We start from the raw sequence: 26,880 nt of genomic DNA, 5'->3' as shown, positions 1-26,880 counted from the left end.
TCTGTGGGTCAAATGTGGCCTTAAAGGGGAGTACGGAGTCCTGGGTATAAAGTCTGGGTACCCTCCAGCAATCACCGCTCACTTCATTTAAAAGTAGCTTTACCTTAGCAGGCTCAGCCCAAATAGAATTAAAAAGATAATAGTGAAGTATTGCTAAAATTCTGTTTAATAGCGCAGGTAGCAGGAATACTTACAAGACAATGATAAAAGATTGCAGTCAGATAATTACAAAGATTGCATTTAGATGAATTCCAAGCTTCCTGGAATGCCATCTCTCATGCATTCCACGGAGAGCCAGGAAGTGACGTGGGTGGCTGGATAAGCCGGAAGTTACGTCAACGCGCTTCGCCCGCCTTCCCGAGCATCATCATAGGATGTCCTTTAATGATGCTCGGGAAGGGGGGCGAAACGCGTTGACATAACTTCCAGGGAAAAGCTAAGGAAAAGCTACTTTTATTTGAAGTGAGCGATGATTGCTGGAGGGTACTCAGACTTTATACCCAGGACTCCGTACTCCCCTTTAAGGCCACATTTGACCCACAGAGGGTCTTCATTTTTGGTGAGTAGGGGTGCAAGAGGGGAGTGTGGCACCTTTTCACTGATGAGCACCTTCCAGTATTAAGGAGACCAGCACATTTTTTGAGCACTTTGGCACATCTCTTTGGACATTTTTATGCACTGTCTAATGTTGTATGAATTCACTTGAGTTTTTTTGGCACTTTTATATAGCTCTATATATATTCATTTCAGCACTTTCTTATCATTGCATTCAGCACTTTCTTTACAGCACTTTTTAGCACTTTGTATTAATTTGTTAAAATTATTTATGAGTTTTCAATACCGTCTAATATTGTATGAATTCACTTGAGGTTTTTTTTGGCACTTTATATATATCTATATATATTCATTTTAGCGCTTTTCTACCATTGCATTCAGCACTTTTTTACAGCATTTTTAGCACTTTGTAATTATTTATGAATTTTCAATTTTGAGCAAGCGCTGTGATTATTTACCTATTTATTTAACTATCAAAAGTTCCTTACGTACAAAATGTTTTATATAAAGCTGGGTATACATGTATCTAAATTCAGCCAGGTTCAGTATGTGTAGCCCAGTTGCTCGACAACTTTCTGTCGAATGGTCCTGCTGGGAAACCAAAATTGTATCAGCCACTGTAGCTTGATCAGTGCATTCTGACAGGTGGGGGAGCTTGGGGATCCCCACTGTCAGTATACAACACAAAATGAAAAAATAACCTCTGCATGTTTACCTTGTTTAACCTTCAGATTTATCCATTTGTGATTTTAAAAAGCCAAAATAAACAAAAAGTAAGAATGAAAAAAAGCAATTTTGAGCTAAACAAATGGTTTTGTACTCAATAATCTTCATGGTCAGTGTTACTGGAAGGGTGACAGGGTTGTGTTCTTTGGCTACACATTATACTATGATGCTATAACTATAATGGTTTGATTAAGGTGGTATTGATGGTTAATGTACAAGCAGCTTCTCTAGTAGTGTCAGCAACATACCCAAGTATTTATAGCCACCTGAGTAACTAATTCATCTTAAATCAGAACTCCAGCCTAATATAACAAGAGATAAATGAATAGCCCATTAAAATAAACAATACCAAACCAGCTTTTGGTGCAATATTCATCTCCATTCAAGAGATTTCTCCTGCAGTACTTTTTACTGCCACTAGATGTCCTCAGTCTGGTGTCCAGCATCATTCATCCCACTACAGCACTAATCTCATGTTGTCCTTAACCCGCCCCAGCCTGTGACTGGACAGTGAAAGGAGAAGCAGCACTGTGATGAGCTCATCTTTCTGTCACTTGTAAGATTCTGGTACCTCTGGTACCCTTAATAATCTATTTCCTTCCAAATATGCGTCCCACCTTTCTTACTAGGTGGTACGCATACACCTTTAAGACAGATGATGTCATCGCTGAGCGCCGCAGAGCGGCTATTTCAACCGCCGGCGTTCTCACTCACATCGTTCGTTCAACCTGCCTTGTGTATCCACATGCTTTCAAGCCTGTCTTGCTGTCGGAACCTCCAGCTGGTTGCTTCTACCTGGAGCAGACCGGAACCTCACTACTGATCCCTGTATCTCGCTACCGGATCTTCCCCTCTCTACTGGACCCCTCTACTACTAACATTTACTAGTGATAAGTACCCCACAGGGGAATCCTCCATAACCTACTTACACTATCTATCATCTGCAGTGTTACATAGATTGCTAGCTCTTGAGTCTACTACCAACTATCATCTGCACTGCTACATAGATTGCTAGTTCTTAAGTCTACTACCATCTATCCTTGCACTGGGTTAGTCTATCCTGTAATTGTCATCTGCTGTCCTTACCACCTGTCACCATACTCGATTACTAACCTATCTGCACTCTACCTAATACCATCTAGTACTCTCCTGAACAAACCTATCAAGTACTTACCATCTCTATCACTGTTCACACCTGTCCCTTCAGCACAACACCTTCATACTGTCATATACATTCCACCACTCCAGGAACATCTTATTGAGTGTGTATATTTCTGTATGTTGAAGCTGACAGGCCCACAGTGATGAGTCTGAAGAGTTGGATCTGGTTATTCAACACATCTCTACATGACTACTGAGTGGAGATTTTGCAGCTGCATATCCAGCCTACTACAAAAACGCAGGAGCGTTACAGATTGAACGAACCAGAAAAAAAAAATGGATTCAGCAGAATTACCCACTCAAGTGACACAATTAACACAACAAGTAAATGCGTTAATACTTGCTCTTACTGAAGTAAAAGAAGAGAATCAGACTCTGACGCAGCAGGTAACCCGTCTCTCACGGCTTACTACTGTTCAGCCCCCTGAACCTAAAATAAACCCTCCCCTAGTGTTTACAGGTGATCGGAAAAAATTTCGTGAATTCAAAAACGCATGTCAATTGCTTTTTTTGTTAAAACCTTGTACATACTCTACTGATCAGATTAAAGTCTGTACCGTTATTTCATACTTAACGGGTGATCCCCGGGCCTGGGCAGACTCTCTCTTTGAGAAAAATGATCAGATTCTCAACTCCTATTCCTTATTTCTAGCAGAACTCGCTAGTTTATATGAAGACCCCAATAGGCAGAGTACTGCTGATATTCAATTAAGGGCTTTAAAACAAGGAAGGAGACCTGTAGAAGACTTTGTAGCAGAGTTCAAAAGATGGACCCTTGATTCAGGGTGGAATGATACATCTCTGCAAACTCAATTCAGACTCGGGTTATCAGAAGCTGTTAAAGACGAGCTCGCCCGAGCGGATTTACCTGGCATCTTGGATGCCTTGATACAACTTAGTATCAACATCGACAGACGACTACGAGAAAGAAGGGCTGAAAAAATGGGAATACCATTAACTAGTCCTTCTCAGATTGCGGCCGTTGACCCTACTCCCATGGAGGTAGGAACTATACGCCCACCTTTATCAACTACTGAACGATCCAGAAGGAGATCCAGAAATCTCTGCATGTACTGCGCATCCCCGGATCATTTGATATGCGTCTGTCCCCTTGTCCGCAAAAAAGAGGTTGAGTGTTCACATGTCTTGCTAGGAGGATTAACGACTTCCTTTTCTAACCCCTATCTTTTTGTTCATTTAACATTACAGTGGGACCAGCCTAGGATCACCACCAAGGCTATGATCGACACTGGATCTTGTGGAAACTATATTGATATACGTTTTGTTACCTTAAATAAAATACCTATTATTTCAAAGCTTAAACCTGTTTCTGTTAGTTTCATTAACGGTATTCCATTGCCTTCTGGTCCAATCACCAACCAGACACAGGCACTCCTTGCCACTGCCAACGAGTCTCATGTGGAGACCATCACCTTTGATATACTATCCTCACCCCATTTTTCCATTATTTTGGGACTTCCCTGGTTACACACACACCAACCAATCATAGATTGGAAAAGACGGACTTTGGCCTTCCCTTCTCACTATTGTGAGATTACGTGTAACCTCCCATCTTATGGAAAGATCCTGTCTGTGGTGTCAGATGAGATTGCACCACTATGCTATCAGGATCTGTCCGAAGTATTCCTTGAGAAAAATGTTCAAGTGTTGCCTCCCCATAGGGATTATGATTGCACTATCGATCTACTCCCTAACAGCAAATTGCCTTTCGGTCATGTTTATCCCCTTTCACAGGATGAACTTTCTCATCTCAAGGAATACTTGGATGAGAATTTGAAAAAAGGGTTCATCAGACCCTCTACTTCTTCCACAGCTGCAGGACTTTTCTTTGTCCGCAATAAGGATTCCAGTCTTAGGCCTATTATCGATTATAGGCAATTAAACACGATTACCATAAAGGATCGCTATCCTTTGCCGCTCATCCCTGAACTCATTGAACAAGTGCGTGGGGCTACTTACTTCTCTAAATTAGACCTGAAAGGGGCATACAACCTAATCCGAATCCGTGACGGAGATGAGTGGAAAACAGCATTCAGAACCAGATACGGATTATTCGAATATCTTGTGATGCCATTCGGGTTGTGTAATGCTCCCGCAGCCTTCCAAAGGTTCATAAATGACATCTTTAGAGACTTACTTGATGTCTGTGTCGTAGTATACCTGGACGATATACTTATCTATTCGCGATCTATGCCTGAACATATAAAACATGTAAGACTTGTGTTATCCAGATTACTCTCACACAATTTATACGTGAAATTAAAAAAATGCTTATTTCATAAGGAAGAAATATTATTTCTAGGATACATCATATCCAAAACTGGAATTAAGATGGATATGAGCAAGATATCCTGTATTCTGGACTGGCCTATACCAACAACTCGTAAGGCATTACAGCGATTCCTTGGATTCTCCAACTTCTATAGGAAGTTCATCAAGAACTTTTCCGCTATTGTGAGACTTCTCACACAACTGACAAGTATAAAGAAACCATTCAAATGGTCAGAAGAAGCGAATCAAGCTTTCTGCTTGTTAAAATCAAGCTTTACCTCTGCTCCCATACTACGCCATCCAGACCCATCCCTCCAATATATTCTGGAGGTAGATGCGTCAAATATGGCAGTAGGAGCAGTTCTCTCCCAACGACCAACAAATACTTCACCACTCCACCCAGTTGCTTTCTTTTCAAAATCACTAAGCAGCCCAGAGGTGAACTACCCAGTAGGTGAAAAGGAGTTACTTGCCATAAAACTGGCACTGGAGAATTGGCGACATCTACTCGAAGGTACCCAGTTACCAATACTCATATATACAGATCATGAAAACCTTCAATACCTCCAGACTAACAAAACTCTCTCCCACCGACAGGTACGATGATCATTATTCTTCCTAAGATTCAACTTCCTAGTGACCTACACGACTGCAGACAAAAATAAAAAAGCGGATGCGCTATCATGATTAATCGAAGATAACTGCGCCGAAATCCCTTCCATTCCCATAATACCCTATGAACGTATTATTGGTGTTGTCCGTTCCTTGAAGGAAGAGATTTTGCACAGTATACGATTGGATTCACCTCCACCACAACTGAGTACTGATGCAGAAGGCTTCCTCTATTACAACGACAAACTTTACATACCCCCTACTATGCGCACCAAGATCTTGGAGTTGTCACATGATGTGCCCATGGCAGGACATATGGGTATGACGAAAACCCTTAATTTGCTTACCAGGCAGTTTTGGTGGCCTGATATGAAGACGTCTGTACAAAAATTTGTTTCTTCATGTGACATCTGTGCAAGGTCTAAGATTGACACTACAAAACCATCTGGTCTACTCTGCAGTCTACCAATACCCCAGGTTCCATGGGAAGTTATGTCCTTAGACTTTATAGTAGAACTACCACCTTCTAAGGGATTTAATACCATTCCAGTGTCAGTGGACCAATTGACAAAGATGGCACATTTCATTGCTATCCGTAGACTACCTTCGTCTAAACAAACAGCGGAACTACTGATGAAACATGTGTTCAAGTTGCATGGAATTCCAAAGACTCTTTTGTCCGACCGTGGTTCACAGTTCATCTCTAAATTTTGGCAAGCACTTTGTCAAATATTACGGATTGAGCGAAAGCTCACTTCTCCCTACCATCCTCAGACCAACGGACAGACTGAAAGAGTCAACCAGTGCATTGAGCAATATTTACGTTGCTATACATCATACCTACAGGATGATTGGGTGGATCTCCTCCCTCTGGCGGAATTTGCTTACAACAATGCAACCCACAGTACTACTAAGCAAAGTCCGTTCTACTTGAATTATGGGTTTCATCCCACTCTTCTTCCACCACGCATCCTGCCATCAAGTAACCCAGTAGCCTTGGATTACCTTACCCAAATAAAAGACTCTCTGGGTTTACTCAATACCACTATATCACGCGCTCATAGTCAACAAAAAAGGTACTACGACCTTCGTAGAAGACCTTCTCCTCAGTATGCTATTGGGGACCTTGTTTGGCTATCAACAAGAAACTTAAGATTAAAAATCCCTAGCAAAAAACTTGGACCTCTATTTTTGGGACCCTTCCCAATTAAGAAACTTATTGGAAAAGCTGCAGTACAGCTCACCTTACCAGCAGATCTTAAGATCCATCCCATCTTCCATGTGTCGCTACTGCAGCCCCATGTTCCTAACCAAGGAATAAGGCCTACCATCTTGCCTCCACCTCCAATACAAGTAGAAGGCGGAGAAGAATATGAGATCAAAGAGATTTTGGATTCTCGCATCCATAGAGGAAGACTCCAGTATCTCATAAGATGGAAGAACTATGGACCCCATATCGACACCTGGTTGGATACCTCTGATGTTCATGCACCTAGGCTTATACGAAGGTTTCACTCGAAATACCCAGAGAAACCAGTGCTATAGGCCTTCCGGAGCCGGCCTTAAGGGGGGGGTACTGTAAGATTCTGGTACCTCTGGTACCCTTAATAATCTATTTCCTTCCAAATATGCGTCCCACCTTTCTTACTAGGTGGTACGCATACACCTTTAAGACAGATGATGTCATCGCTGAGCGCCGCAGAGCGGCTATTTCAACCGCCGGCGTTCTCACTCACATCGTTCGTTCAACCTGCCTTGTGTATCCACATGCTTTCAAGCCTGTCTTGCTGTCGGAACCTCCAGCTGGTTGCTTCTACCTGGAGCAGACCGGAACCTCGCTACTGATCCCTGTATCTCGCTACCGGATCTTCCCCTCTCTACTGGACCCCTCTACTACTAACATTTACTAGTGATAAGTACCCCACAGGGGAATCCTCCATAACCTACTTACACTATCTATCATCTGCACTGTTACATAGATTGCTAGCTCTTGAGTCTACTACCAACTATCATCTGCACTGCTACATAGATTGCTAGTTCTTAAGTCTACTACCATCTATCCTTGCACTGGGTTAGTCTATCCTGTAATTGTCATCTGCTGTCCTTACCACCTGTCACCATACTCGATTACTAACCTATCTGCACTCTACCTAATACCATCTAGTACTCTCCTGAACAAACCTATCAAGTACTTACCATCTCTATCACTGTTCACACCTGTCCCTTCAGCACAACACCTTCATACTGTCATATACATTCCACCACTCCAGGAACATCTTATTGAGTGTGTATATTTCTGTATGTTGAAGCTGACAGGCCCACAGTGATGAGTCTGAAGAGTTGGATCTGGTTATTCAACACATCTCTACATGACTACTGAGTGGAGATTTTGCAGCTGCATATCCAGCCTACTACAAAAACGCAGGAGCGTTACATCACTCTGCTTTCTCCTCCTATTAATATGTTTCTTGTCAACACATCAACTGATTGGTTCCTTGTGCTGCTATACAGGGAAAGCAAGAGACTGAAACCAGGTCAGATTCAAGTACCTAAACTGCTTGCTTTTAAGCAATACATTGAAAGGTGTATTAATAACAATTCAGCAATATGTATGTCCTTTATATCTGCCTATAAATTAGAGCTGCACGATTAATCATTAAAAAATTGCGATCTCGATTCAACCCTCCTCAAAATCTTAATTCGGATTTCCACGATACAGTGCAGAGCCATTCTCTGTTCACTCACAGCTGTCAAAAAGAAAAAAAAAAAAAGCCTCCACCAAATGTTTTTCAACATCGCTCAGGCTGGGAGATAACTATAAACATGTTTTACATTGTTTCATTTCGTTCTTTTAGATCAAAGGGTTGTATTTCGGTCTGTAAATGAGGTCAGTTTAATCACGTGTACCGGTTAGGCGATATTTACATGACATGCAGCCAGTGCCATCACTGGCGCATGCACTCTGAAGGAACGGTCATGGGTGCCATTCCTTTAGAGCCCTGTGCCGTGAACGTCAGCTCCTGCACACATGCGCGGGAGTGACGTCTTAAAGACCTTAAAGACCACAACATACAGGGGTATACAATGTACGGTTAAAAGCAAACACACACACGCATCATAGGTTGAACTGGATGGACTGATGTCTTTTTTCAACCTCACTAACTATGAAACTATGAAACTACGTCATTGTGGCTGCGGCCAATCAAAGCGCTGGAGCCCAGGAACCCAGAAGAGACTCCGGGGAAAAAGTCAGCAGTCTCAGCGGTGAGTGGGCGCCGCTGGAAGAGCCTCATTCTAAAGTAAGTATTACATAACGAGCTAGTACACAATGCATACTAGCTCATTCTGCCTTTGTCTTACAGAGTTTTTTTTTTTTTTTTTTCAAAGTTTACAAACTCTATAAAGACTAAGCCTTTTTTCGGTGCTTGTGACTTAGTTAAAGTTAAAATAATTATTTTCTGCTAGAACATTACTTAGAACCCCCAAACATTATACAGTAGGGGTCGAAAGTTTGGGCACCTCAGGTAAAAATTTGTATTAATGTGCATAAAGAAGCCAAGGAAAGATGGAAAAATCTCCAAAAGGCATCAAATTACAGATTAGACATTCTTATAATATGTCAACAAAAGTTAGATTTTATTTCCATCATTGACACTTTCAAAATTACATAAAACAAAAAAATGGCGTCTGCAAAAGTTTGGGCACCCTGCAGCATTTATAGCATGCACTGCCCCCTTTGCAAGGCTGAGACCTGCCAGTGTCATGGATTGTTCTCAATCATCGTCTGGGAAGACCAGGTGATGTCAATCTCAAAGGTTTTAAATGCCCAGACTCATCTGACCTTGCCCCAACAATCAGCACCATGGGATCTTCTAAGCAGTTGTCTAGAAAACTGAAACTGAAAATAGTTGACGCTCACAAAGCTGGAAAAGGCTATAAGAAGATAGCAAAGCGTTTTAAGATGTCAATATCCTCTGTTCGGAATGTAATTAAGAAATGGCAGTCATCAGGAACAGTGGAAGTTAAAGCAAGATCTGAAAGACCAAGAAAAATATCAGACAGAACATCGCAGGATTGTGAGAAAAACAATTCAAAACCCACGTTTGACTGCACGATCTCTCCAGAAAGATCTGGCAGACACTGGAGTTGTGGTACACTATTCCACTATAAAGAGATACTTGTACATATATGGTCTTCATGGAAGAGTCATCAGAAGAAAACCTCTTCTACGTCCTCACCACAAAAATCAGCATTTGAACTTTGCAAATGAACATATAGAAAAGCCTGGTGCATTTTGGAAATAAGTTCTGTGGACCGATGAGGTTAAAATTGAACTTTCCTGGTGCCTCCATGGCAGCATACCTGTGATAGAGCTCCGCCTCTACTCCGCCTTCAGGACTAGTGAATAGCTTAAAAGAAAGACGCCCCCTACTCCCAGCATTCTTCTTTTTTTCCTCATACCTCTGGACTGGTGAAGAGCAGCAGTATGTCCCTACCTCTGCCTTACTTAGTTTGGCAGCTTCCGCTGGGTTCAGCCTCTCCCAAGCGCAGTCCCTGTACTCGGGCCGCTCATAGCGCTAAAAAGTCTGGGAACCCCTTCTGCAGATCTTTTGGGGTATGCAGAGTTTCCTAACAAGGAACGCAGTCTGCCATAAACTCTTTTGCATAAAGAGCTTTTTTTGTGAATGGCATTGATGGCGGCAGCAGCAGGATCAGCATTCTTTGACCCCCCCCCCCCATCTGTCTTCAGGTATCTACGTTTATTTTCCCTCCTCTCCAGGTGAGTTTGTTCCATTTTGTTGTATCCCTCCTTCCCCTCCATCTGCTTAATTATCCCCTTTCTCTTTACCAGCCAGCCAGGTGTTCCTTGTGGTGTAGATTTTCCTTCCTCTATTCTTTCAAAGTATCATTTATTTAAAAAAATAAAATAAAAAATGTGTATGTGTGTATATATAGTAATTAAACCAGCCTTCCCATTTTTAATAAATAAAACCCAGAAAACAAATATTGTTTTTTTTCCAGAAAGAGCAGGTCCCAGGGATTTCACTTCCTCCCCTTATCTATGGGGCCCCTTTTGCACTTTTGCGACTTGTCATGCGATTTGGGACTGCAAAGTCGCATGACGGGTCGTTCTTCATTATTTCCAACGAGCCCCATTCGTATCTATGCGACTTGAAGTCGCACTGACTTCAAAGCAGTCCCTGCACTGCTTTTGGCATGATTTTGATGCGTTTTGAGGAAAGGACATTATAAGCCCAATCAGACCCGCATCGGAGTCGCGGCAACAAGGTCGCGTCTAATCTGCAGTAAAATTGTGCGACTTTGAGGTCGCATAGGTGTGAAGGGGGCCTTAATTCTGATTAATCAGTGTGAGGCTTGCTGGCAAACTGTGTGCAGCCTCGTCAGGTCATGTCATTGACCAGGTATGTCCTTTTCTGGTATTTCTATAAAAAAAAAGAAAAAAGCGCATTAGAATATCCTTTCTTTTTTGGCACAATTTTGAAGCTTTCTTTCTCCTCCCTATTTTCAGCTGATCCTCTTGCTATAGCCAACATGAGCCATTCACCTCATGATCAAGATCCGCAAATGTCTAATAGGTATGGGACCACCCTTGCGTGAGTATCAAAAGAGTGCACTGACAATTGTGTTTTTAAAAGAAAAAAAAAAACCCAAAAAGAGTGAAGGAAGCCTCTATCAGGACACTGCCTGGATTGTCAAACTAATACATTAAGTGTACAAGGCTAAAGGCATGGTTCCTCCGGAGCAGGTGACAACGAGATCAATTTCTGCCTCATGGGCAGCCAGAGCGAACGTCTCCCTGGATACCATCTGCAGGGCTGCCACATGGTCGTCACAGCACACATTTATAAAACATTATAGTTGACCCTGGAATGCTCACCACTGTAGAACTTGAAAGAAGGGCAATGCAGGAAGCCCTTTCTTCATCCAAAAAAAAACCATTGTTTTAGCATCTACCCACCCTTTTGTCAGCTAGTTATTTATCACAGGTATGCTGCCATGGAGGCACCAGGAAAACGGAAAATTGTATCATACTTACCGTAATTTTCCTTTCCTGGTGCCTATCCATGGCAGCATACGCTCCCTCCCTCTGCATTCTATATCACAGGAGAATGCTGGGAGTAGGGGGCGTCTTTCTTTTAAGCTATTCACTAGTCCTGAAGGCGGAGTAGAGGCGGAGCTCTATCACAGGTATGCTGCCATGGATAGGCACCAGGAAAGAAAAATTACGGTAAGTATGATACAATTTTCCGTTTTTTGGTCGGAATGAGCAAAGGTACGTTTGGAGAAGAAGGGGCACAGAATTTAATGAAAAGAACCTCTGTCCAACTGTTAAGCATGGGGGTGGATCAATCATGCTTTGGGGTTGTATTGCAGCCAGTGGCACAGGGAACATCTCACGTCACGAGTAGAAGGAAAAATGGATTCAATAAAATTTCAGCAAATTTTGGATGGTAACTTGATGCCATCTGTGAAAAAGCTGAAGTTAAAGAGAGGATGGCTTCTACAAATGGATAATGATCCTAAACACACCTCGAAATCCACGGGGGATTACATCAAGAGGCGTAAACTGAAGGTTTTGCCATGGCCTTCACAATCGCCTGACCTTAACATAATTGAAAATCTATGGATAGACCTTAAAAGAGCAGTGTGCGTGACAGACAGCCCGGAAATCTCAAAGAACTGGAAGACTTTTGTAAGGAAGAATGGGCAAAGATACCTCAAACAAGAATTGAAAGACTCTTGGCTGGCTACAGAAAGCATTTACAAGCTGTGATACTTGCCAAAGGGGGCAGTACAAGATATTAACTCTGCAGGGTTCCCAAACTTTTGCAGACGCCATTTTTTTGTTTTATGTTATTTTGAAAGTGTAAATGATGGAAATAAAATCTAACTTTTGTTGACATATTATAAGAATGTCTAATCTGTAATTTGATGCCTTTTGGAGATTTTTCCATCTTTCCTTGGCTTCTTTATGCACATTAATACAAATTTTTACCTGGGGTGCCCAAACTTTAGATCCCCACTGTATATATATTTTTTAGCAGAGACCCTAGAGAATAAAATGGCGGTCATTGCAATATTTTATGTCTCACTGTATTTGCGCAGCCATCTTTCAAACGCAATTTTTTGGAAAAAAAATGCACTTTAATTAATTTTTTTTTAAAAACTAAACAGTAAAGTTAGCCCAATTTTTTTGTATAATGTAAAAGATGATGTTACGCTGAGAATCGTGGTCTTTATTCTAAGCAAAAAAAATTTGATTCTTATTTTATCCAGAACTATGCATCTCTACTATAAATTATCTTTTACTATATCTTCATCTATGATTGATAGAAAATCTAGATTTGCAGCATAAACATACTTTTCTTGCTGGAATAACATTTGTCATCCGGACCATCTTTTGACTTCTTGATTACAAGTTTTCCAGTTTCGACATCAACTTTCAGGTGGGTCTTCTGGAATATTCCTAAGGAATCTGCTTTAACCTATATATAATAAAATTGTACCATTATCAGCTATTGTACAGCTATCAAAAGTGTATTCTTCCATATATTAAACAAAACTGGGAAAGCTAAAAATAAGCTTTCCTGACAGTCTCCATGGCAGCCTACGTGTGGGTTAACCCTGCCTCCACTGCAAGGGTATAGGACCCCTCTCCCATAAATTTCAGCTCACAGGTACAGCTAGTGTTCCTTTTTTGTCCTCCTCCAAGGACCTACTCATTCATGGCCGGTTTACCTCAGAAGTTTTGGTGGTGTCTGTGTGTCCAGGGCCCAGCCATGGGCGGGTGAGTGGCACTTAATTCCCCTGGCTCTCTGCGGTTGACTGAAGGATACGGCCGGCGTGCCTCTGACAGGGGCTGAAGATGGTCTGTACAGCTTCTTCATGGCAGCAGTATATGTTTTATTTGTAACCTTCTTCATGTCTCTATTGTCTTCCCTGGTGTTAGTGGTCTTGGGGCCCAATGGTGACTGGAACGCTCCCTGCGTTCCAGACGCCTTCCTCTTCCTCCTCTGCCGTCCTGGTCTGCCGGACGCACGCACAGTTTGCGGACGGAGCCGCATTCCGGTCTCGCGCATGCGCAGTATGCCGCGATCGAGACCGAGGCTTGGTCCGCGCATGCGCAGTCGCAATCGCGGCCGAGTCACCGCTGACGTCATTCCATCATTGACGTCAAGCCCCAGTGCTCTTGGGGAGTACTGTGGCAATTGCGACAGCTTCCCTGCGCTTCCCTGCGCCTCCTGCTTTCTCTATACAGGTATGTATCTCACCTCTAATCAGGGCCATTAAAGAGGCCCTAAAGTGGGAAGATTACGTGTCTCCTCAAAATAAGGAAGTTCTTTAAGCACCTGGGTAAGGAGCGTCTTAACTTCCCTTTCCTTACAGAGTTAGGCTCCATGTACACGGGACTCTGGAAATGGCCGTTTAGGAGCAGTTGGGCGTTTTTTTCAGAAGCCCCTGAACCCATCTACATTTTATCTTATCTGTCCATGTACACCAGGTCGTTTACAGTCATTTGCAGGCAGTTGCGTTCAGGGACTGTTTTTAGAACGCAATTATTTGCGTTCGAACGTGTGTTTCCCGGCGTTTCAAACGCACAAACGTGTCCGAACACGTCCGAACGCATCTGAACGCGATGACCCGCGTTTACCGTTCGCGTTTTTCCATTTTAAAGGGGAATAATTTTTTTGACCTCTAGGAACGCTTCTAAACGCAAACGCAGCTAAACGCGTGTACAAACGCGACCGAACGGACGTTTCAAACGTCCTAAAAATTCCAGCATTCAAAGGGACTTTTAACAACGTCCCGTGTACATGGAGCCTTAAAGGTTGTCATCACCAAGGAGAGGAGTAAAGGGGACAGCAAATCTTCCTTATCCTCCAAACTGGTGAAGCTCTATCCATTTAAGTCAGAGGATGTAGTTCATTTGGAATCAGTCCCTCTGGTGGATACCACAGTTATAAGACTGGCTTACACTACCCTTGGATGACGCAGTCTCCTTTAAGGACCCCTTGGACAGGAAGATAGACCTGGACCTGAAGAGAATTTATGTTACGGCTGGTGCAGCCTGAAAACCAGTTCTGGCGCTAGCAGCCATGTCCAAGGCCATGGAAGCCTGGGTATCTGACGTCGAGGCTAAGCTGGGAGGCATCTCAGATGAGGCAGTTGAAAGCTCTCCCATTCAAGAGCTCAAATTAGCGTCAGTCTTTTTGGAGGAGGCCTCCATTGACGTCCTTCGTCTCCTATCCAGATCGATGCTATCCTCAGTTACGGCAAAGCGGGCCTTATGGCTGCGCCCCTGGCTCGCTGATCCAGCCTCCAAACAAGCTTGGTGCAAAATTCCCTTTGCGGGTTCGTCTCTCTTCGGGAACAAGTTGGAAAGCGCCATAGCACGAGCCACCCGAGGGGGGGGGGGGAATCGGGTTTCCTTCCTCAAGATAGGTGCCCGTTTGGCCAGAAAAAGCCTCAGCCCAGGAAACAATATTCTGAGAGGTCAAGGGATGCTGGCTCCTACAAGCCCGGTCGGGACTTCCGGAGTAGGTCAGGCATCCTCCCAAAGGTCATCCAGAAATCCAGCCCCTTCGGGGCAGGAAGCCACAAAGTCTTTTTGAGATTGGGCCCATTCAGACATGCCTGGTGGGGGCACGTCTGCTCCACTTTCAGCATGTCTGGGCAGCCTCAATCTCAGACTTCTGGACTGTCAAAACGGTCTCCACAGGTCACAAGCGGTCCTTCCTGGCGGACCCTATTCCCAGGTTTATTCCAACTTGCTTGCCTTGTCAAGAAGAGAAAAGAGGAGTCTTGCTCGCTTATGTAGACGCTTTGGTGTCTGAAGGGGCAGTGGTTCCAGTGCCCGATCAAGAAATATTCCAGGGCGTATATTCACCCCTCTTCCTAGTGCAAAAGAAGAACGGATCCTAGAGGCCCGTCATAGATCTCACTTATTTTAACAAGTTCATAAAAAACGAGAAGTTCAAAATGGAGACTCTTTCCACTATCCAGAAGGCAGTGTTACCAGGCGACTGGTTAGCCTCGATAGACCTCAAGGATGCCTACTTTCATGTGCCTGTAGGAGAGAATTTTCGCAGATACCTCCGTTTTGCAGTCGAAAAGCGACACCTCCAATTTACTTGTCTTCCTTTCGGCCTGTCTACATCTCTGAGAGTGTTTTCCAAGGTTCTCCTGGCTGTAGTGGCCCTCATAAGGTCAAAAGGAATACGGTTACACCACTACCTCGACAACCTTCTACTGTTGCCTCATGACAGGGATCAACTGCTAGCCCACAGAGATCAAGTCATTGCGACCCTCATGGAATTCGGCTGGCTGTTGAACCTGCAGAAGGGCCAGCTGGAGCCCACTCAATGCCTAGTCTATCTTGGGGCTCAGTTCGACACCATCAGGAGTACAATCTCCCTTCCCCTGGAGAATATCCCGGTGGTTCGGGAAAGGATTCTTCCAGCTCTTTCCTCCTCCCTTCTGAGGGCTTCTCAGTGCCTCAAAATCAATGGCACGATGGTGTCCACGACTCCCATGGTCAAATGGGCTACATAGCGAATGCGGCTCTTTCAAAGAGGCTTCCTACAGCAGTGGAACCCAGAGGAGCAAGAGCAACGTATTCACATCTCCTCCAGCATGAAGATCAGTCTTTTGTGGTGGCTCCAGCGCAAAAATTTGCTCAATTGCCATTCTTTAACTCCAGTCTCGTGGACCATAATTACGACGGATGCCAGCAACTCCGGCTGGGGAGCTCATTGTTTGACAGAAGTAGCTCAGGGGAGGTGGTCTCCTCAAAGCCACACTCCAGTCTCCAACATTCTGGAACTCCGAGCAGCTTTTCAGGCTCTCCGAGCCTTTCGCCACCTTATAGAAGGGAAGTCCATATTGCTCAGGATGGACAACACCACAGCAGTGTCCTACGTGAAGAGGCAATGTGGGACCTGGAGCCTTCCCCTCTTGCGGGAGCTAGATCTGATCCTGACCTGGGCCCAGGCTCATCTGGTCAACATATCTGCAATATACATCCCGGGATCTCAGAACGTCCAAGTGGATTTTCTGTCCAGGGTCCAGTTGAGCCACAACGAATGGTCTCTCCACACAGAGTCGTTCAAATGGATTCTGTCGCTGGGGGTCTCTCCCCAAGTCGACCTGTTCGCCTCTCCTTGCAACCACAAGTTGGAGAAATATTTCACGAGAGGCAGGTGTCACCAAGCCTACGGGACAGATGCGTTGACCGACAATTGGGAGTTCAGCAGGGCATATGCCAATCCCCCAATTCCCATCATTCTCAAATTCCTGCAGAGACTTCAAGCAGAAGATGTGGAGATTGTTATGGTGGCTCCATACTGGCCAAACAGGCCTTGGTTTCCGCTTCTCCTGCAACTCAGCTATCGGGACCCGATCCCTCTTCCCCTCAGACCAGACCTTCTTTCGCAAGGAATGTCATTACACCCCTGCCCTGCACTGCTCCGGTTGACGGTCTGGTTCTTGAGAGGGAGCGGTTGGAATTCCTTGGCTGTCCCCCGGGAGTCATTCCCACCTTGATGAGCTCCAGAAGACCAAGCACAAATAGGGTATACTGTAGAGTCTGGGCTAAATTTGTGGAATTCACATACCCGGAAGGAATGTCTTCCTCAATCCCTGGGATTCAAGAGGTCCTAAAATTTCTCCAGGCTGGTCTGTATATGGCCCTTTCAGTAGGCACTCTAAGAGTCCAAGTGTCGGCCTTGACCGCCTTCTCCGGTGTTCTGTGGGCCAAACACCCACTCATTCCACAATTCTTTAAAGGAGCAGCCAGACTCATACCACAGAGGAAACCTAGATGTCCAAAATGGGATCTTCCTCTCATCCTTAATGCTTTCTCAAAATCTGGTTTAGTGTCTTCCTCATCTATAAAGGACCTAACCATCAGGACAGTCTTCTTGGTAGCTATCACGTCAGCCAAAAGGGTCTCTGAGATAGGCTTCCTCGATCACAAGAAACCGTTTCTGACTTTCTTTCCAGATCAGGTGGTCCTGATACCCATGCTGAGTTCAAACCCGAAAGTCACCTCGTGTTTCATGAAAACCATGAGATTGTTCTCCCTACCTTCCGGTCTTCTGATGACTCTGGTCTCCATCCCTTGGATGTGGGTAAAAACCTTGAGAAACTACTTTCAGTCAGATCAATCTTTTCATCCTCTTTTTGGGAAAGAACAGAGGGAAGCGTGCCTCATCCAGAACCATTGCAACATGGATCGTGGCGGCTATCCAACAGGCCTATAGGGCAGAGGGTTTGGCTCCTCCAGAGGTGGTGACGGCCCATTCTATGAGGAGCATTTCAATGTCCTGGGCGGCTTTGCGTCAAGTGGCTCCAGAAGTAATCTGTAGAGCGGCCTCTTGGTCATCTGTCAACACCTTTATGACCCACTACTGTGTGGAGCCTGCCTCCTTATCTTCAGTTAATTTTGGTCTGACTGTTTTGTCTGCTAAAAATATGAATTAAAATTTTATTTTTTAAATTATTCCCACCCGTGTGGTATGAGCTAGTTATTTCCCACACGTAGGCTGCCATGGAGACTGTCAGGAAAACGGAAAATTCCTATCAGATACTTACTGTAATTTTCCTTTCCTGATGGTCTCCATGGCAGCCGGAGTTCCCACCCTCTGGTCTTGGATTCGGCTAAGATATGGAACACTGGCTGTACCTGTGAGCTGAAATTTATGGGAGGGGGGTCCTATACCCTTGGAGTGGAGGCGGGGTTAACCCACACATAGGCTGCCATGGAGACCATCAGGAAAGGAAAATTACGGTAAGTATCTGATAGGAATTTTCTGTTTTTTTTCATAATATGAGAATGCAAGTGGAATGATCAGGACCTCTGGTAAATACAAAGTGATACAGTTCATCAAATAGTCTGTAGGGAATATTGTTTTGTTGTTCGTTGCAGAAATACATTAGAATAAAAAGTCTGATTGGTTGTAATTGGTAGGAAGAGCTATACTTCCTCCAGACAATTGAATAATTGAAGCTTTCAGCCTCAGACATAAATAAAACTTGGCTGAATGCTTGACTCTGCTATTTTAACATTACCTCAAATATGATTGGAGGGATAAGCGATCTGCGATGTTTTACTGCAGAACCTTCCATCAACACTGTTTTCACCTGAAATGAAGGAAAGAAATGCTGTTAGTCCCAGTTCACATCAGTGCAATGACAGACATCGCATGTGATTCGGAGCGCACTGCTCTGAAAATCACATGCGATGTCTGTGCGATGCGAATTCAGCCATACAGATTGTATGGCTGAATTTGCATCGGATTCAGACACAAGACGCACAGGACCCTTTTTTTCACACCGATGCCATCTGATTCATGTCCGAACTGACAGTTCGCACTGCGATATGCAAACTGATCTGGGGGTGTCGTTAACTTTGTATTGACACCCCAAGCAATTCGCATATGACAGTGTGAACTGTCTGCGTTTTGAATGCGATGTGGGAACCCGCAGTGGATTCGCAGGGTTCCCGCATCGCATATATGTGAACCGGCACTCAAGAACAAAGACAGTGAGGCACAAAATATACAGTAGTAGAGTTTTTCTTCCCTTTGTTGCAGACTTGTATTATAGCCACTTGATGGAACTGACAATGCTAGTATATACAGTGCATCCGGAAAGTATTCACTTTTTGCACATGTTATAGCCCTATTCCAAAATTGAATAAATTCATAATTTCCTCAAAGTACTACAAACAATACCCCATAATGACAACATGAAAGAAGTTTGTTTGAAATCTTTGCAAGTTTATTAAAAATAAAAAAAATCCCATAGGGCTCTTTCACACGGCCGCTCCGCTTGTCCGCAAATCATCCTATTTTTTTGCGGATGATTTGCGGACATGATGTAAGTCAATGGCACTGCGGATGTCAGCGGAATACCATCTGCTGACATCCGATTTTCTTCCTTTCAGTTCTGTTCCGTTTTTTGGAACGGAACAGAACCCTATTTTTTCATCCGTTCAAAAAACGGAAAGGAAGGAAAATCGGATGTCAGCGGTGTCATCCGCTGACATCCGCAATGCCATAGACTTACATTATGTCCGCATATCATCCGCAAACGGATGGGATGATATGCGGGCATACGGAGCGGATGACACAAATGTCATCCGCTCCGTGAAAAAAAAAAAAAAAAGTCCCGCAGCGGAGAAGAAATGCGGAGCGGCCGTGTGAAAGAAGCCATGCACATAAGTATTCACAGCCTTTACCATAACAATTGAGCTCAGGTGCATCCTGTTTCTATTCATCATTCCTGTGCTGTTTGTACAACTTGATTGGAGTCTACCTGTGGTAAATTCAGTTGATTGGCTATGATTTGGAAAGACACACACCTCACTATTTAAGGTCCTACAGTTAACAATCCATGTCAAAGCACAAACTAAGCCATGAAGTCAAAGGAATTGTCCGTTGACCTCCCAGACAGAATTGTATTTAGGCACATATCTGGGGAAGGGTACCAATGAGCACAGTGGCCTCCATCATCCATATAAATGGAAGAAATTTGGAACCACCAGGACTCTTCCTAGAGCAGGCCATCCGGCCAAACTGAGTGACCAGGGGAGAAGGGCCTTAGTCAGGGAGGTGACCAAGAACCTGATGATCACTCTGAAAGAGCTCCGGGGTTTATCTGTGGAGAGAGGAGAACCTTTCAAAAGAACAAACATCTCTGAAGCACTCCACCAATCAGGCCTGTATGGTAGAGTGGCCAGACAGAAGCCACTCCTCAGTAAAAGACACATGACAGCCTGTCTGGATTTTGCCAAAAGGCACCTGAAGGACTCTCAGACCTATGAGAAACAAAATTCTTTTGTCTGATGAAACAAAGATTGAACTCTTTGGCCAGAATGGCAAGCATCATGTTCGGAGGAAACTAGGCACCGCTCATCATCTGGCCTATACCATTCCTACAGTGAAGCATGATGGTGGCAGCATCATGCTGTGGGGATGTTTTTCAGTGGCAGGAACTGGTAGACTAGTCAGGATGTGGGGAAAGATGAATACAGCAATGTACAGAGACATTCTTGAAGAAAAAAACCTGCTTCAGAGTGCTCTGGACCTCAGACTGGGGCGAAGGTTCATCTTCCAACAGGACAACGACCCTAAGCACACAGCCAAGATAACAAATGAGTAGCTACTGCACAACTCTGTGAATGTCCTTGAGTGGCCCAGCCAGAGCCCAGACTTAAACCTGATTGAACATCACTGGAGAGATCTGAAAATGGCTGTGCACCGACACTCCCCATTCAACATGATGGAGCTTGAGAAGTCCTGCAAAGAAGAATGAGAGAAACTACCCAAAAACAGGTGTGCCAAGCTTGTACTATCATACTCGAAAAGGCTTGAGGCTGTAATTGGTGCCAAAGGTGCTTCAACAAAGCATTGACCAAAGGCTGTTAATACTTATGTACATGTGATTTTGATTATTTTTTTTAATTTTTAAAAAATTTGATTTCAATCAAACTTCTTTCACGTTGTCATTATGGGGTATTGTTTGTAGAATTTTGAGGAAAATCATGAATTTAATCCATTTTGGAATAAGACTGTAACATAACAAAATGTGGAAAAAGTGAAGTGCTGTGAATAGTTTGCAGATGCACTGTATTTATTTTCAATGCTCATATAGTGGCCATAATGTGTTTTTTTCCTGATTCACTGTTCTGCTTCTGCAATCTAAGCACTGAAAGTGTGATCTCTAGTTGTGGTGAGATAGTTTAGCTTACAGTCTCAGTAGCTTGGCAGACAATGACTCTATCCCGAATGACAATTTACAGCAAGCTGTAATCTGAAAACTTGTGCTGATCATAACAGATAAACATTAGGCCAAAAAATCATAGGGTTTGATTTACGAAAACTGGAGATTGCAAAATCTGGTGCAGCTCTGCATAGAAACTAGGGATCGACCGATTATCAGCAAAGCCTATATATTGAGGGCCGATATGCACTTTTCCCAATATATCGGAATCGGCCCCGGAGGTTACCAATATTGCAGATATTTCGGGAAAGTGCTTGTACCGGAGTGATGCCTGCGCCTAGAGGCATCACCCCGGTACTGGCGTCCATAGCCGACAGTCTGAGAAGCCGCTCGGCTGTCATTACAAGGAGTGGGACGTCCTCCCCCTCCCACTGCCTTCCACAGCTCCCCGGGTCTCCTGTCCCACCGGGAGACCTGGGCAACCAGCCTGCACGGCCGCCGAAGACCCGATCAAAGCCGCATTCGGCTCTGATCAGGTCTCCATGCAAAAACCCGGAAGTGATGTCATGAGTGACATCACTTCCGGTTACTGTCTGGCGCCAGATTAAAAAAAAATTACAGCATTCAAAACAGCCAAACTTGGCGTTTTGAATGCTTTTAAGTGCAGAGGAGGGATTTTGGGTCTTTTAAACCCCCCAGATCCCTCCACATAAGTACCTATCAAAAAATAAATAAATAAAAATTTTTTTTTTTTTAAATGTAATAAACCTTCAGTGTGAAGCATCCTCCCTCAGCCCCATCTCGATCCAGGGATGTGCACGAGTGCCTCGGCCATCCGGGTCTCTCCCTCCTGATTGGCTAAGACACATGCTCCATTGGCTCCCGCTGCTGTCAATTAAAGTCAGTTAGCCAATGAGGAGAGAGATGAGGCGGCGCCCAACTAAAGATGCTTGCTGTGGGGGCACTCAACAGAAGTTAGGGGCTAGGATTGCCAGTGATGGAACTGAGAAGAGGAGGATCCGGGTTGCCCTGTGCAAAACCACTGCACAGACCAGGTAAGTGTAACATGTTTGTTATTTTTAAAGAAAAAAAAAACAGATTTAGTATCACTTTACCTGAACAAGCTGAAGTTAGAAGCTGATTGGATACCAGGGACAGCTGCACCAGATTTAGCACTCTCCAGTTTTAGTAAATCAACCCCATAGTATGTCTAGCCCCAGCAATTATATGTGTTCAGAACAGAAATTAAAGACACACTGAAAAGAGGGCAGTACTTGCTATACAGAGCATCCCCAGTTATGGAGGGCAGAAAGGACAACATTATTTAAAGGCAAACAAACAGCCTTGCTTGCAACTTCCTAGGACATTTTGTGATTTAACATTACAATCTATGGAACTCACGTCACAGAAAAGTAGTACAGGAAATTGTTTTTGTTGTTGCTGTGACTTAAGTGGCATTGATTAAGATAGCAGCCATTGAAATGAATGTGTTTTGCCTTGTCATGTGACTTTGTGTTGCAAGTCGCATGATAAGTCACAGCAGTGTGAACTGGGGCTAATAAATAAATCCTTTAGTATTGGAAAAGAGGGAGTAATTTGGAAGAGTATATACTTCTGTCAAGTTTTTATTGCTGTTGATGACCCTGTTGGGGAGATTTCACTTTATGTCCTGTCCCTATGCACTATAAACGGGGAATTGTCACTGCAACAGGATGACACAGACAGTAATAATACCCTAAGGTATAAGACTTCTGGATCCACCCTGACCTTTCTTCATTACAAGTGAATATCTCAGAAAGTACTAAAGCCAGTGGGTAACAACAAGCAACTAGCATTTTTACAGAGGACTTCAATGATGGTAGCCCTACAGTTCTCATATGATAGAAAAAGGGAACAGGGAACTCAGGATAGAAAAAGGGAACAGGGAACTCAGGGGGGGAATCTGCCTACTCACATCACTGTCTGTAATCCCATGTGAGGTATAATGCTTAATATGGTATTACACACAGGGATGCAAGCAGAGACCCCAGGGACTTTTGCAACCTAAAACCATGGCCTAGCATGATCCCACCTAGTTCTGCAATCTTTGGTGCGACAAAAAAACGGCGATATTTAACCTTTAACAATCACCTTTTTTTTTGGAGGATTGGTGGGGGGGGGGGGGGGGGGTTGCAGGTGCCTGCTTTTGACAGGTACCCATTCCCACTTGCACCTAAGCGATCAATGCAGAAATTCAACCAGCCCTTCTTTGCAGCCATCTGGGACACATCACAAGTCCCAAAAAACTGCAGGACGATTCACAAAGCGCAGTGCGGCTCTCGCATGTGCAGCGGCAAGCTAACTGTGTCTGTGAAGCCACAAGGCTTTACAGCCGTTTTACCTTAGTTAAGATGCTGGCATCTGGACCTGAGGCCCATTGAAGAATTGGCTTGGGAGAGGACAGTGCTGGATCCCTGGACAGGTAAATGTCCTTACATTAAAAGTCAGCAGCTACAGTATTTGTACAACCTCTATGACTAAGCCCTGGTGGTCGGGAAGAAACGTGTCAGGGGGGCGTGGCCAGTGGAGCCAGACAGGTTAATCAACATCCCACATTATTTACACAAGGCACTTTGGGATGAGTGAAAGGATGCCAGCAACCCCCGATTCCTGAGCAGCATATCACACCTCAGGTTTGAAGCAGCACTAAAACATTTTTCAAGGTTGCAATTTGTAGTTACTGACTTTTAATTTTTTAGCAGGAAGCTGGAGCTCCTCTTAAAGCATATACGTTTTTTTTTTTTAAAAAGTCTCTCTGACAAAGTGTCTTTGGCTTTTCAAGGCAACATGAAAGGTTAACTTGACAGTCCAGTAAAATATTCCCATCGAACATGTTCCTGGAAATGGCTTTGTAATAAATGAGGGTTATAGTGACTGTTGGCTGGGAACCGGTGTCAACACAAGGTTAAGGCCCACCATGGATCTTTAAAAAGCACCCAATCGTTTATTGAATCGATCACATCAAAGCAAAAAATTGCAATGTTTTAGGGCCATGCAGGACCTTTTCACATGCCTAATGAAGGGCTTCAATAAACTTTTGGACACTATTCCAAAGATACATGTTGTGCTGGTGATACATACTTTAACCATTCGTTTACTTGACAGGGCGCCCCTCCTCTCCCCACAATAACAGCCAATCCCAAATGCTTCATTTATTCAAGAGGATCTACAGAGCAGAGTTGTTCTGAAAAGAGACCTTGTCACCAGTTTTGCCTTTTCAATATAAACCCTTCTTTCAATTCAGCAAAAATATCCCATAATTGTGCCCTTTTAGTTTTTGGCATGTTTGGTTTTGGATAGAGTGCGGACAAGATTTATATTGGGTCTTTGCTTTTTTGACTCCTCCATTGAAGTGTACCCTCATCTTTGTTCCTGTTGTGACAGCTAAGGCTCTGCTGTGAACTGAATGGTCTGATTTCCACCTCTGGGATGCAGTCACTATATATTTCTATGAAGACTCCCCTAGGGGCTGGTAAAACAAAATTGCTGAGAGAGCAAGTATTCAGGTAGGTGAGCGGAAATGGGGAAATTCTCCCTGTCAAGGTCATAAAGAGCAATAATAATAGCATGGGACATCAAACCATTTCACCCTTCATCCCAAACCTCATAACATTCAGTTTGAGGGTTCTACTTTAAGAAAACACACAATTTCTAGAAGAATAATAATCCCTGTTGCCAGGGAACATCTTATTTTCCTACCTTTTCTTCTAAGCTGGAAACCATGGAAGTAAGCTGGGTGAGTTTACTCATCATGTTACTTGTGCTGGGGTCAGTAGACAGCTACAAAATAGTACAGTATAAAAAAGTTAGGTGCATACGATAAATGTCATGATCACTGGGATATCATGTCTGTTTTGTTAATGGTTGTAAGCATTAAGAATCAGTAATCATATTAAAGTGTGTGTCCATACCTTATTTACATTTACCCCCATACTTCCCCTAGCATTATTTTATATTTTACCCTGTTTTTGTATCAAGAAACTGTTTTTATTAGTCCCTTTGACATTATCACCAGGCTTGTAAAATTCATGTAGGGGCAGCTTTTGGGAGCTCAGTTCCTACTGATGTAAGTATGTCCCCAGAACTACAATGTGTGCCTACACACATTGGGGTTGGTTTACTAAAACTGGAGAGTGCAAAATCTAGGGCAGCTGTGCATGGTAGCCAATCAGTTTCTAACTCAGCTTGTTCAGTTAAGATTTGACAAAAAGAAACCTGGAAGCTGATTGGTTTCTATGCTGAGCTGCACCAGATTTAGCACTCTCCAGTTTTACCCCATTTTGTAGGCTGGCTCTTATGCCTCGTACACACGCATCGATTATTGGCCGGGAGTTTTCAGCCAACGTCCGATTGGCCGATTTTCGGCTTGTTAGTATGATGCTTTCGACAACCGACTCTGACTTTTCGTCAAAAAAATCTGGTGTGCATGCTATAAAATTTTTGTTGGCCGTCAACACAACGGCCGATTTTCCGTCAGTCAGTACAGATTTCGGCAGACAAAAATCTGATGAGCAAGACTGGGCATGCTCAGAGAAGAAAAAAACACACGGAAAGTAAACCAGCACATGACATCACTTCAGAAGTAGATTTTTGTTGGCCGAGAAAATTCGTGTGCAGTCTAGGCACATTCCAACCAACAAAACACCACTCTGGACAAAAGTCAGACGATCGGTCGGCCGATAATCGTTGCGTGTTTTTGAGGCATTAGACTCAAGGCAGCAGCATTGTTTTTCTGAGAAAGTATGCACATGAAAAGTGGTGGGGGATAGGTTGAGTTCTGTAATCCAGCAGGCCACCAAAGCACTGTGTTTTTGGAGAAAGCTGGAATTTAGGAGCATGCTTGATTTTTAGCAGATATTTTTGACTACTTACAGCATTTATGAAAAATGGGGAAATGTGCATCTTTTCAAGAGATGTGCTTAGTATGATGTTTTGGTCTGTTTTGCCCTGTCATACACTTTAAAGTTACAGTGTCTTTGAAAAAAAAAAACAACTCCCCCATACTTTAATAGCGACCCCTTTCTTGGTTCTCTGCAGCATTAAAATGTGAAAGTGCTCAGGCCTAGATATTGTACCAAGAACTATCTGGCCTTAGATTCTTGATGTTGTAACCATTAAAAAAAATTCTATCTTCTGGCTGGTATTAACTGTGAGTTTCTGTGAGCCAGTTAGTGGAGATAAGATAATTATTCATGAAATATAATATTGATTTATGAGTAGAAACCTTCATAGATAGCACGGACCAGCTCAAGAATTGATTTTAGGTTTACTGCTCTCCTTTCCTGCTATGAGTTAAATGGCAACAAGATCATTGCATATATGTGCCTATCTCCTGTAGAGGGGTTGCTGATACTTCAATTTTTTTAATAGATATAGCGAGATAGCCAATTAGTGTCACTGCCTTGGACAAAACCTGTTTTTAGCAGAAGCTGAGAGACTGCGGTGTCAGTAAGGGCAGCGGCTGGTCAAATCTGGAGATGCACTGCTCCAGGACATTGGTAAGCAGTTCTTTTTGGCAGCAGCAAAGGGGAGACCTCAATTTTTTACTTTTTTTTGTCTTCTTTTAATATGCATTTCATCAGATTTTATTATCTTAGATCAGCTTGGGAAATCAATGTTTTTATGATTTGTTGCTCTGGGTTATTGCACTTGAGCCAATGCTTTCTTCCTTCTAAAATAATAATGGTATGACTCTGGGTTTAACGGATTTAAGGACATCACATGATCAGCTTGGGAAATCAATGTTTT

At 43.5% G+C, this 26,880-nt stretch overlaps 1 protein-coding gene across 3 annotated transcripts in view; it reads right to left on the bottom strand.

The window, feature by feature from the left end:
* The window catches only part of INPP5D (inositol polyphosphate-5-phosphatase D), a 222,847-nt gene that overhangs the window by 51,800 nt on the left and 144,167 nt on the right, over positions 1-26,880 (bottom strand). For all 3 annotated transcript variants that reach the window (XM_082251273.1, XM_082251274.1, XM_082251275.1), the window contains 3 exons: positions 24,832-24,912; positions 18,439-18,510; positions 12,731-12,854 (listed from right to left, as the gene is read on the bottom strand). In XM_082251273.1, the coding sequence (XP_082107399.1) occupies positions 12,731-12,854; positions 18,439-18,510; positions 24,832-24,912 (277 nt within the window). The remainder of the gene's footprint in view (positions 1-12,730; positions 12,855-18,438; positions 18,511-24,831; positions 24,913-26,880) is intronic.

The sequence above is a fragment of the Pelophylax lessonae genome, assembly GCF_965119305.1.
Source record: "Pelophylax lessonae genome assembly, chromosome: 3".
Taxonomy (NCBI): domain Eukaryota; kingdom Metazoa; phylum Chordata; class Amphibia; order Anura; family Ranidae; genus Pelophylax; species Pelophylax lessonae.
This window is presented reverse-complemented; position numbering and strand designations above follow the sequence as displayed.